This window comes from Pezoporus flaviventris, unplaced genomic scaffold (assembly GCF_033815535.1).
Source record: "Pezoporus flaviventris isolate CSIRO_AGI_PZ_B2104156 unplaced genomic scaffold, CSIRO_AGI_Pfla_v1 ptg000005l, whole genome shotgun sequence".
Classification (NCBI taxonomy): domain Eukaryota; kingdom Metazoa; phylum Chordata; class Aves; order Psittaciformes; family Psittacidae; genus Pezoporus; species Pezoporus flaviventris.
The window spans coordinates 11,725,157-11,738,160 of record NW_026892553.1 but is presented as its reverse complement, the minus strand read 5'-3'; the positions used below and the strand labels follow the sequence as shown (position 1 = coordinate 11,738,160).

The 13,004-nt window shown below is 42.7% G+C and overlaps 1 protein-coding gene across 9 annotated transcripts in view; it reads left to right on the top strand.

The window, feature by feature from the left end:
• Positions 1 to 13,004, top strand: part of KIAA1210 (KIAA1210 ortholog) — a 60,951-nt gene that overhangs the window by 22,393 nt on the left and 25,554 nt on the right. For 3 of the 9 annotated variants that reach the window (XM_061446029.1, XM_061446027.1, XM_061446025.1), the window contains exon 2: positions 11,141 to 11,217. In XM_061446029.1, the coding sequence (XP_061302013.1) occupies positions 11,151 to 11,217 (67 nt within the window). In that variant the 5' untranslated portion in view covers positions 11,141 to 11,150. Of the gene's footprint in view, positions 1 to 601; positions 709 to 5,417; positions 5,544 to 5,586; positions 5,608 to 9,217; positions 9,257 to 11,140; positions 11,218 to 13,004 lie in introns of those variants that run through there. The other 6 variants (XM_061446023.1, XM_061446024.1, XM_061446022.1 and 3 more) reach the window with 6 other exon arrangements.

Below are 13,004 nucleotides of genomic sequence, written 5' to 3'. Positions count from 1 at the left end.
TCTTATACAGAAACTTCTGCTGCTCAAAGCGTGTAGCTTTGTACCCTTACAGCCAGCTGGAGAGATCAGTTTGTCATTTTCTCCTTGTACAGAGGTCTGGAAAGTTTAATGGCTGTGATGTGAACCCTGGAATTGGGTTTAGAAGCTGAATGTGGGACAAAAATGTAGTAGGTCCAAGGTGTGCTTCCAGTAGATAGCCTACCTGAGATGGTGTAGGGCAGCTAGAGCTGATCACCATTCAAACTTAGGAAAACCTCAGATAGGTCTGTCTGTGGGAAAACAAGAAAAAAACCCAAAGTTATTCCAAGGTTGATGTTCCCTCCACCCCTGCCAATTTCTCTTAAGAGTAAGAAAACAGTTCAGCTTTAACTCTGTTGTAGTTTTAGAGTTGGTAAAACTGTTATGGATCACAGAGTTTTAAGCAGTATTTTGAATAGAGCAAATACAAACTGCAGAATTTTGATGTATGTTTTTAGTCTTGTTATATTATTCATAATTATTTGTATCAAGCAGGTGGCTCTGCAAGGCTACATTGTGGGAGTCACTGCTTAACCAAACAAAAAAGTCAGTCAGTTGATATCCTGTCTGATTTTGCTTGCAGATGCTGAGCTGTCACTGTTCATCTCTGCATTAACAGCCAGGGTTGTGCTAACAGCTCAACATTCCCAGCACCACATACATGAAAAAGCCAAGACCAGGGCTACACATGTAATTATTCATTTTTTAACTGTATGGTTATACTGGTACGTGCTGCTGCATTCCTATGGGTGTACAGGTGCCAGGGTGTTCTGTGCTCTGTCCTGTCACCATGTTAAAGCACGTTGGTATCTTTGTGACTGCTGTGGTTCAACCCCAGTGGCAGCTCAGCCCCACGCAGCCGCTCGCTCCCCCACAGCGGCACAGGGAGAGAATCGAAAAAGCAAAAGTGAGACAACTCCTGCTTGAGATAAAGACAGTTTAATGGGTACAGCAAAAGCTGCACTCAAGCAAAGCCAGACAAGGAATTCATTCAACACTTCCCATGGTCAGGCAGGTGTTCAGCCATCCCCAGAACAGCAGGGCTCTATCACACGCAACAGTGAAGACAAACACCATCACTCCCAGTGCCCCCTCTTCCTCCTTCTCCCCCAGCTTCCCATGCTGAGCACGACGCCACATGGTCTGGGATATGCCTGCTGTCAGTCGGGGTCAGCTGTCCTGCTGTGCCCCCTCCCAGGTCCTGGTGCACCCCCAGCCTCCTCATTTGACCCTGTGTAAGCGCTGCTCAGCAGTTACGGAACATCCCTGTGTTATCAGCACTGTTCTCAGCACAGATCCAAGCCATCACCCCACACCAGCTCCTATGGAGAAAATTAACTCTACCCCAGCTCAAACCAGCACACTGTTAGAGGGGACTGCAGCACTCTCAGCCAGAGCAGGGTAACTTAGCTCTGCAGACAAAGCTGCCTGATTTTGACTTTACCCATCTAGGCAGAGCTAAGGCATCATTCCAACTTATTTTTTGTGGTGGTTGTTTCTTTTGGCTTCTGAGTTTCACGGATCTGGTGCTAATTAGTGAAATAAATGTTTGACTTCTATTCATGATTAATCCATTTATGCTTATTCATTCTCAAAAATATGTAACCCTACACTTTTGCCAGGGCTTGTAAGTATCACTCATCTGACAACACAGTTCTGATCCCTATAGTAGCTCAGATGCAAATGAGATGTATTTGAATGCTCTAGGCCAGAATTATGATGCAGACATCGTGTTCATTGTCAAGGTAACTGTGAAGGTGGGAAAATGCAGATCTGATGGAGGTGCAGAGGAATTGTTTGCTGGTTCACTCCAGCAGTCAAACTGCTTTCCATCATCTCAGTTTAGTGAAAAGAATGTTCAAGAAGTGGAAGTTTCATTTCTTTCCTTTGAACAATGCAAATTGTCTTATTGCATCCTTTCTTGCAGACTTGGCATGTGAAGATCTTACAGAACATCTGTCCACACCTGATTCTCTCCCCATTGCCTACTTGTCAGTACCCTCTTGCAGTCCTTGTCTTTGATGTCATTTTGCTGGGTTTTTCTGTCATACTCTCTTTGCTCCCTGATTTTATCATACCTTCTTTAAAACACTGTTGAACGTAACTTGGTATTCCATTGGTGCAAAACAGCATTAGTTCAGATAATCTTAATTTATATTATTTTATTTTAGAGAGTTATTTGTGTCTCTAATCCTGGAGAAATGGGGTCCCTTTTTAGTGGTTGCTCATACTAAAGAGAAAAGTCAGTAGATGCCCTTGGGACAGAAATGGCTCAGGGGCTGCTTTAAGCACATGCACGATCTCCCATAGCTCTGACAGTTCTCCATGTGCTTCCAAACCAAGTGTACTTCAGAAGCTGACTAACTTGAGGCTCTAGAGAGAAGCAACCAGGAGAGAAGAGCAGGCACAGCAGGAAGTTTCCTTTAGAGCAAAAGAGGGGAGACAATTACAAGAAGAGCTCCTCCTGTAGGCATGGAAGCCACCACAGGCCTTTCTTCATCAGGAGCCAAAATGGGGTCTGAATTCCAGAAATACCCAGGAGCAGTGGGTTTAGCCAGCCAGCCAGTATCTTTCAACATAGGAAGGAGCTGGTCTGGCTTTTATTTGTATGTGTGTGCAGGCAGTTAGATGTTGCTCTAGCTAGGTTTTGGAACTTCATATGAAGAGAGATTTCCTGAGTTTCCTGCCAAAGGCAGCATCTGAGACCACAAAGCCTGTGTTTTATTTGCTCTTTCATAGCCAAAAGATGGCTGACTGTTTCTGTGGCACTTTGATCTTCAGAGTGAAAATTTGTAACACAGTTCACCCTGGAAATTCCTGTTATAGCCTCTCTTTTTTTTCCAGTGCACTTGGAATTCTTGGGCATTAAATATCTGTTTTGTCTCCTCTTGGAAGAAATGTGTCCTGGGAAGTTTGAGCTATCTGAAGGTATTTTTTTTATCATTTTTCTCATCCTCAAGCTGTTCTTTAACCAAATTGAATGGTGTCTGTTTTGGAAAAACCTTAAAAAAAAAAAACAAACAACAGGAAAGCTTTAGACATAGCCTGAAGTGCCATGTTTCAGTTCTGGCGTTCCATTTGCTGTTGTTTCAGCCTAGTTTCCCTGCAATGTTCAAACAGCTTAATTGGGTAAAAATGTCTCCAGATTCTCTTTTTTAGGCACAGGATGTAATGATTCTTCTCATTTTGTTAGAATAAGATCTTGGAAATCAGTGTGAGACTCAAGTGAGGGGTATGGCAGGTATGCAGGCTGCTCTTGCATAATGTTATGGGTTTTGTTATTATCTTTTGTGTAGCGGTATCACTTGATAGCAGTGTCAATTGGTTTGATTCTGGCATGCTGGTCTCCTGTAGTGGAGGTAGTGCTCAGCTCATTCACAGGGATCATTAAGCTTTCCAGGCATTCATTGTGACCATCTCGATTGCACAGGTAAAGAAACTCGAGGCTGAGCAATAAATAACTCTGCTACCATCAGCAATCTGGTAATTTGCCCTGTTATCCAGTGATAGAGCCAAGAAAATCAGCCAGTTCTCCCAAGTCTCAGCTCAGTAGTCTCCACCTGCAAGCATATGTTTAAAAGATGAGCTGTCTCAAAGATTTTACTGTCTAAACTAATAATTGTCACCTTCACAGTTTGCAGATATTGGCAATTCCCATGGAGTTTTCTCAGACAACAGTTTTTCAAGCTCCTGTAGAGCATGTTTAAGCCAGCTGATGGTAAACTCCTTTCCTTAGCTACCTTTTGGTGGTCCCTGCGAAGCAGCCTGTGGACTCCCAGAACTTTGCTCACCACAGTCAGGTATCAGTCATCTATCTTTATGCTGGGAGGCCACAGGTGGAACAAAGTCAATTAGAAGCTTGGAGAGGGAGTAAAAAGCACACAGAAGGTAGAAAACAGTGGGCAGATATGCGAAGCATCAGGTCTGGGATGGAAGATGATGCGTATTTGTTGCATTTGTCACACGGGGAGGCAGAGCAATAACCTTTACTTGACGCTGACATCTTGACTCCCATTACCATGAGGCATGTCTGCTATTTAGTGATTGTGGCTTGACATTTCCTGTTGCTTTGCTCTTGAAACTGTTTCCAAAGGCAGTAATGCTCGCTGGGTGAAGCTCCTGAACTGTCCAAGGCAGCCTTTGGTTACGTCCTTCTTGATTTTTAAATGCATGTTCCCCTTCCTTCCCAACTATTCCCAATGTATCCATGTCAAGCAGATCTGAGAGTGCCTGCTGCTGCTGGCAATCTACTAGCTCCTTAACACAGTTGCTGGATGACTGCTGCTGCTTTTACTTCTTTTGAGGCAGAGTAGAAGAAGATCCTCATTCCAGCTGTTTCCTGCAATTTCCCAGTGTGGTAGTGTGAAGAAAAGGAATTACTACATGGGAATAGCATCAACTTATTCCTATGCTAATGCCAAATGGTGCAATTCAACTGAGTTGTTTAATGTACATTCTTTTAAAGCGGAGGCAGTCTGGGCCCAAAATGTTGGCTGAGCTCTTGGGTGTGCTTAGATTGTGACTATAGAACCATAGAATAGTTAGGTTTGGAAAGGACCTTAAGGTCATATAGTTCCAACCCCCCTGCCATGGGCAGGGACACCTCACGCTAAACCATCTCACCCAAGGCTTTGTCCAACCTGGTCTTGAACACTGCCAGGGATAATGTTGGTGCTAGTCTTGATTTTAGCAAAGTTCTGTCATATTTCTCCTGATTTGTGCAGACCAGAAAATGCACTGGAAAAACTATGACAAATTTATCAGGATGGGCTATTCAGAAACATTTGACTTAGCTTTTGGCGAAGAGGTAGATATCTGCTCTACTGTCTGGGCAGCTACCGACTTGCAGCGGAGACCCTTGCACTGACAGCACCTACACCAGGTCATGCTAATAAGCACTCCAGAGTAATTAGCTGTATGAGGGCAGCTTGAAGTGATATGTCCAAACCAGGATAATCTCTCTGGCGTAGGTGCCAAGTGTCACAAAGCTGTGGTAGCTTGGACATCAGTTTGGCTTCTCAAGCCGAGTACAAGCTAACAGCTGCTCTACTATTGGTCCTTGCCTCAGGTTTAAGGTACCACAGGTCTGTGTATATACACTGCAGTCATGTCTCCACTGCAGGGAGACCCTTCTGCAGTGGTTTAGCAAATGGCATGGCTGCTGAGAGGGCATAAGTCTGTGGGGACAGGCATGGGACAGAGGCATTTACTCTCTCAGTTCCTGCACTGGTAGCAGAGTGCATTTCCATTGCTTTCTGTAGTAGCTTTTGAATGTTTTTCTCTCATTTGCCCTTCCCCCTTCTTATCCTTTTGGCTTCTCTCACAATTACAGACTAAGCCTGTGTGACTGTATGAAAGGCATTTCCTCCTGTGTTTTTTTCTTAAGTCAGCTTCAGCCCACCAGCTGCTTTCCATTAGTGTTACACACGCGCGCGCTGGGAGGGCAGCACATAATGCTTCAGGCACTGCTGAATTGCAGAAATCCTTCAGAATCGCTGTCAGGCAGAGCCTTCTCAAAGCAGAATGTAGGTGAAAAGAGTTCAGCACACTGAGACCTGTCTTCTGGCAAGTCTTCTCAGAGAAGCCAAGGTGTGGGGACAGAGGGTGGTGAGGGGGTGTTTGAATGCAATGTGTGAAAGCTGTGAATAGATCTCTTTATGTTGATGGTTGTTTGTTCTGGATAACTCATCAGGGGTCAGAGCTGAATGTTGTCTGTTGCTATGGGGAATTATGACCCCCTACTTAATTCTGGGAGAGTATTTTATTGATTAAATATTACCTAGTTGCTTATCCAGACTTCCTCATGGCTACTATTGCTGTATTATTTCTGATCCTTGGAAAAGGACCTTAAACGTCCTTAAACCCTCCCTTCTTTGGTGAAAATTACAAGAGCAATATTCATTAACTTTGTGAACTCCTTCTGTCACTGGTAGTGGAGGCAGTAGCAAGTGTCATAATATAAACTGGTGATTGTGCTGCTCTTTAACACCTACCTGAAACAGTCATGGTCTAACTAGGATATACCAGCTAAGGGCTGGCAAAACCCCCTGGGAATTTCATCCTAGAAACACTATAGTCTAGAACAGAGTACAATGGAATCAGCTGTGCAGGGTCAGATCCCAGATCCTTCCACCCTGTTGGGTTGTACTCTGTTTCTGCAAAGTTTTTGTGGGATCCCACACTATTCAGCATATTCCCTGAACGTGGACCTCGAAGTGCAGTTTGCTCGGCTCATTGCATGGAGAGCAAAGGGGGCTTTGTTTGTTGGGTTTCTGATATGCTCAAGGGGTGTGAAAATTGAATAGAAATCTTGCTGGCTCTGCTGTTGCTTTATGGTTGACTCTGGAATCCTGTTCTGTAGAGCTGCAGAGGGTGAACTTTAATTCATTTAATTGTTGTTGGATTAGCGAGTTCATTGATAGCTCCTTGCAGGGTTCCCAGGGAGGGAAGCAATTAACCACATTTTGTCAGAGCAAAGTCCTCTCATGTGCTTTAATAAGATACAGTACAAATTTAACCTGTCAGTTACCTTTTGCTACAGAATGTATTCTGAATACTGAACCATCTTGCCTTCTGTGTTTCTTTGAAACTTGGTGTTCGGGAGAAATAGAGGGGCTTTCTCTGAGGTCTTGCAGTAGCTTTGGAACATGTTCTGGAGGGGCTGGCTGCAGGGTGGTGGCCTAGAGGACCATATGAGGGGTGTGCATTTCCCTGTGCTGATCCATCTTGGTGTGCAAAATGTGTGTCCTGAAATCTGGAGCATAAGCTTGATTTCACATAATTTTTGTAGCATAAAGGAAATTGATCTTTAAAAGCTCCAGGCAAAAATTTCTTCTCTTCCTCTTGGCTGCTTGCCATTGTCTGTCTCCTATAGGCTATGAACATGCTAACTGAATGCAGTGCCTCGTATTCTTGAGTCTTTATTTCCTCAAGCATTTAGTTGATAGGAAAGGGGATGTTTAGGGTTCAGCATCTCCTTTGATCACTCTGTCATAAGATCTTCCAGAATGCTTATACAGAAGCATAGGACTGAAGCCGAAGAAGCACTGAAGTTGGGGTAGGAAGTTGCTTGCTGGGCAGTCTCCAAGTCTTCTGCTCCACTGGAGAGACAGCAAGGAGGCTCTGTCCCTTTTCTGAGGCTGAGCAGAAAGTGTTTCTGTTTGTCTTGGGCCTTTGTTAAATGCAGGAAACATGAGTCCTGTACAGTGTTAACTTCCCAGGAGTCCTTAAATACACAAATCAAGCACTGAAAGGGAATTGTCTTTTCTTCTTTTCGCATTCTCCTCTGCCTCCCATGAGGTACATATTCAGTAATGTACTCAGCAACAAAAAGGGAATGGTCAGAACACCACGCTGGGACTTTATTTCTTTTGCCCTATCACTCCCTTCCCATAGAGCACTGCAAATATTTGCAGCTGCCCCAGCTCCTAAAAGGGAAACAAGGATATTTCTCCTCTTCCTGGAGATTTCTTTTTTTTTTTTTTTTTTCAATCTTAAGACTCATTAGTTCCTTTAATGAGTCAAAGACCTCCAAGTGAATGCAGCACTGCAACACAGTAGGGTTATTAATGGAAGTTTTGTATGGGACACCAGGGAGCCTAGATCTGAACCATGAAACCAGCTGAGTGGTGATTGCTATGTCCCATGTCCTGCTTTGAAAGTAAAGCAAGTTCTCCAACTTTATAAGAGTTTTATTGCTTTAAAATACACCCTTGCAATGCAAACAGGGTCTAGTAATGTCAGGTTTATTGTTGTGATTACATATATATAGGAAGCCACTTGCCTACTTGCAAGTAATTCATTAATTCTTAGGTATAATAATCCAGCCCATCAAACTGTGCAAGGAGAGGTGAACACCTTGGAGCCAGTCCTTGCTGCTCTCAGTAGATACAGTCTTTTCCATGGCTTTACATGGGAATTGGTGCAGGGAGGCGGGACCAGGCCTGGTTTTTAAGGTGTCTAGCAGAGACTGAGCATCTTGTTTGTATTGTACCTCTGCAGCAGGAGGCCTGTGCGTATGCAGGGATTGCAAATGCTGTTTGAGAGAGGACTAAGAGCATGCCTAGAAAGTTGTAGACTGAGGAAATGTGCCCACTGTTCCACTTCTAGTAGGAAGCAAACAGTAGGTGTGACTTGACAACTCTGCTACCTTGGCTGGCCATAGCTATCATCTGTCACTGCTCTGCCCTGATGGCTCCCCCACAGAGGATACAGTCTCCTTCATTGCTGTGTGAGGGATGCTGTCCTCTAGCATCAACTAGCCTGAAGAATATCAGAAGTACTGCTGTAAAAGGACGTTTGTTTAACCTGATATTTTTATCACTGAAAATCCATATGCCTACAGCATTTGTTTAAAACTTTGTCTCTAATGGCATAATGCTCTGGGGAAGCTCTCGGGGTGCATATGGTTAGTACAGCTGACTGAACTGAGCGTACATGGTATTGACACATCCTGACACTGCATCTGTCAGCTGTCATTAAGTCCTGGAAGTGGTGAATGTCTGAAGGTTCAATAAGTTAATGCCTGTGCACTCACATGTATTTGTATTGATGGGGTTTTGTCCTCTTTTTCTCCATTACATTGATCCAGGTTGGGGTTTGTTGCTCAGAACATTTGCTAGCTCTTTTCTGTAAAGTACAATTCACTGCCACCAGAACTTGAAGTGTTGTCTAATTGCCAACTTTCCTTCAGGTGTGTCATCAAGCTTTTAATGGTGGAACTTAAACTTCACTGTAAATGTGTATCTTTTTCTGGTCATTGCTAACTTAAAGCTTGGAGAAATCTGTGATGTTCAGTTCATTGGAAAAAGATGATACTGTGATGAGGCACCAAACCATTAGGTCCTAAATGGGGCACATTTGCCAACAACCAGTGCACCCTTGCAATTGGCATTTGACCTCCACATGCCCCAGAGAACTCAGCTGTAAAATTGAGTTAATGCTGGAGCTGACTTGACTGTAAAGAGACTGCCTCAGAGCTGAACTGCTTTACAATTACAGTTCTACTTGCATAAAAGATAAACCAATTGGAAGTAAATGCTTGCAGTTATAATAAATGTAGCAGTCAAAATATTTCTAAAGGCTGGAGGGATTCTGAGTGATCAGCTGAGATGATTGAGTAATTCAAATAAATGTAGAGCTGGTGATAACAAAGATTGATCTGAAAGCAGTATTTTCTCTTGCTTTGATTTTATTGCAGGTGGGTAAAGCAGAAGAAGGGACTTGCCAGTTTGTCCTTGTAAGTTTGTTGAGTGCTTTCTTGATATTTTACTTCAGATGCACTTCCCTTTCCCTCAAGAAAAATCTAACACAGTCAATGTGCATGCTGTATGAAGTTGAGTGGGAAAATTTGGGCTGAATTTCATTATAATATGGAGAAATAGCCTATGAGAAAGTCTGCTGATGAGCACTTTAATTAAAATACGCACATTTTCATGGATAGTTGATGAGATGTGAGGGAAGAAAAGGGAGAAGAGTTGAATGGTTATGATAATCCAAAAGGGAAAAAATCTTAGAAGTCTTTGTTTTTGTTGCTTCTCAGTATGTCTAACACAATTGTTTCAAGGACTTCCTCAGTGTGCCTTATTTTGAAAAGGTGTAACCAGTTCTGGTTGCTGCAGTGACTTTTTCATTGATTTTAGTAAGTTGAATGAGTTTGTTTAGAACTACAGTGTTTTAATGCGTTCCTGTGTTCACTGCTCACAGATGATCTGTTATAAAACAGAGAACCACTGCAGTCTATCTCCTCCGTTTCTCCCTACATTCAGCAGCATGGCAGTCTGTGTATCTGGGTGTCTGGTATAGGGAAAGCTTACTCTGCAGTCTGATTTTGCAGGAACTCTGCCTCTTATCTCCATGGTCTGCTCCCTTTTTTTTGGTGACAGGCCCATCACCTCTGCCTCTGATTGTCTGCACATTATCTTTTAAGGTTATCTGACGACGTAGGCTCACAGGAAAGTCCCAGTGCTTTTGGGCATGACAGGTTATAGAGTGTGTGGGTGGTAGAGACGAAATAGAATAGTTTACTGATGGACAAAATTTGTATAGAATCACAATCTTGCTTGCTGTTGAGATGCTTATCTTGGCAGTATTCTTACACCACTTTGAGGTGGAAAAGTGTTAGATGAGGTCTGTGCAGAAAAGGGAGCAGGATTGGTTGCTGGGTATTTTCATTTGTTTGTAAAGATTTCTTACTTTTTAAGTCCTGACAAAGTATATTGGAACTGCTAACTATGTAAATGTATCACCTAGATATCTCCCATAACAAAGGCCAGTATTTATGAGCTGCCCTGGTAAACTGTCACATTTCCATTGTTGCTTGACATTTGTACTTTAACTCTCACAGTCTGCAGCTTAATTCTTTTGTCTCTGATAGACACCCATTTAGGAGTCTTGGAAAATACAAAGTAGAGCCAGTTAACATTGAATGATCTTAAAGCTAGGCTGCACTTTTGTTTTCATCGAGCAGGAAGATGATGCCATCAGCTAATTTGGTTGATCAATAGCCCTGCTTGCGATAAGGTTTCAAAGCTTGTGGCTAAAAGCTGATTGCACTGGATCCAAAATAAATTTGATCTATCGGTTTCCACCAATGTAGCATAGCTCAGGATGATGCTTCAGTGCCGATGCTTAACTAATTTTAATAATGCTGACAGACTAGCCTGGTGCCTGCTGTGAGGACACTGGAACACATGAACCCTTGGCAGCAGAGCACTTATTTGTGGGTGTGTTTTACAGTAGCATGGAGCTGTCATGCTCTAGTGAAGAGCAGTCATAAAGGCTCGTTATTCGGAGACTGGGAAGCATCACAGTCTTTGCTGAGCAAGTTTAATGACATCTTTCACTAATGCAAACTTTGATCCTGGTTTCCTAAAAAGACAGAGGTACTACTAAGAAGTTAAACTGGTTTGTTAGTTTTGGCTGGAGGTATACATTTTACTGAAAAATGAGTAAAAGTTCTGTGACCGAAGTGCAAAAAAGTGTGTGAGCTGTGTCTGTGATCAGCATTTGGGTATGCACTTTCAGAAAAGATCCCACCATGTTCTTTTTTCATGCTGGGTGGGACCATATTCTGCTAGGAAGGTAGGCAAAAATATAACTGATGCTTTCATCTCTATTTCAGTGACTACATCATGGCTACGGGACCAACAGAGGTCACACAGTCACCTGAAACAGGAGACACACTTGAAGAGTGTACAGGTAAGCAGGTGAATGTATAGCTGATTTGGAAGTCAGGATTTATTTTCTTCGTGGCCAGGGGTCTGTAGTGACTTGTTTTGCAGTGTTGTTTTGGGTTTTGTAGTGTAAAAAAAATAATCTATGTGTCTTTGTCAGCTGGCAATACTATGGGAAGGGTCTTTGAATGTGCAGTACTGTAGGGTCATCCCCTGATGGAGGATATTCTTTTTGATTCTGGCTTGGATTTTAAAAAATAGAACATTAGAGCTTGAAGGGCTGATTGTTGTACAGGCTTTGATGGATCATACAGAGGTGGGAGCTGAGCCTTTAGCTAGCCTCTGTCTGTGAGAACTGTTCCAGCACCCCCACTGCAGCCTCACTTACTGCTTCTGGCCATAGACAACCACTTACTACTTATTCTTTAATCTAGTGGCATGGGCTGATGCAAACAACCATGAGGGAATGCAATAATAGGCAAGAAAGGAAAATATCTTACTTATGCCAACAAATTGTCTTAACTAAAGGAAACCCTCTTTTCCAGTGTTCAGACTATTCCCGAGGACATAGGTGAATATGAAGAACAGCATATGAAGTTCAGGTGTTTCAAAAAGTGGCTGTTTTATCACTTGATTTGTTTTCTTTTCTTTGGCTAATATCTCCCAGTCATCTTAAATGTTTGTGTTTCAAAGGTCATCTTGCTTTGTCCTTTAGAAATACATGTCACTTCCAAAATATTGGTAGAAAAGAGAAGCAAATGGCAAAGTGACTGATAGACTGCATAGCAGATGGATGGGATGAAGAAAGTGTAATGATGGATGTTTGGCAGTGGCTGAAACCTTAAATTTGTGATCTAGTTTATCGAGATGTTCCAGTGGTACCCATGGCATGCTGGTGAACCTGTGCGAGACCCACACATGCAAATTTTGTACTCACGTTCACTGGAAGATTCACAGAATGGATCAGATCCTAAGCTGGGTCACAGGAGAGGCAGGAGATGGCTTCCTGGTTTAAGTGTTGGCTCTAAAACCAGTGGGAATATTTCTGGCTGTCACTGAACCAAAACTTTTCTAAGTTAAAGGCTGCTGCACTGTTGCTGAAATATTCAAGAAACACTTGATGGACCTGGATAAAGCCTTTTTTGGTTCTTTTGCTTACTTCCCATGTAATTTAAGATTGCCTCACCTCTTCCTTTTCACCTCTTCCTAACTGGTTTGTGGTGTGAAGGCTCCAGAAGGCTAAAATCCCCAGCCTTCACCATCTAGTCAATTAGATTGTCTTCCTGAGGTTTACCTTATTGTCTGACTAGTAGTAGAGGGCTTCCAGTGCATCTGCTCCTTCTTGATGGCAGTAACCAGGTCACTGTCCAAAAACTGCCAGCATCTAATATTAGCCTTACAGAATTCCATGATTTTATTACCTGGCTGGCAGTGTCAGGTACTTTTTATGAAACTAGAATCATGGTCTTTTCTGACAATCTGTGGGTTTTTTTTAAATCATGTGTGTTTATTGGTGAAGTATCTAGTCCTTCAATTTGAGAACATGGAAAATATCTCCTGAATGCACCTTAGGAACTCAGAACACAGAAGATCCCCAAATTAACTGTTTCTTTTAAATATGATTGTTGAGCTCCCAAATCAGATGTTCCCTCTGCTTTTTACAGTCTGAACTTTGCGCTGGGAAAAGCATCTTTTTCTCTTGTTATAGAGAAGAAACATGCAAAGAGCAGAAAGACATGTGTTAGTTCTCTCTGTGCACAGGAGAAACAATGAAATAGGCAGTACACAAACAGTAGAAATACAGAATAAACA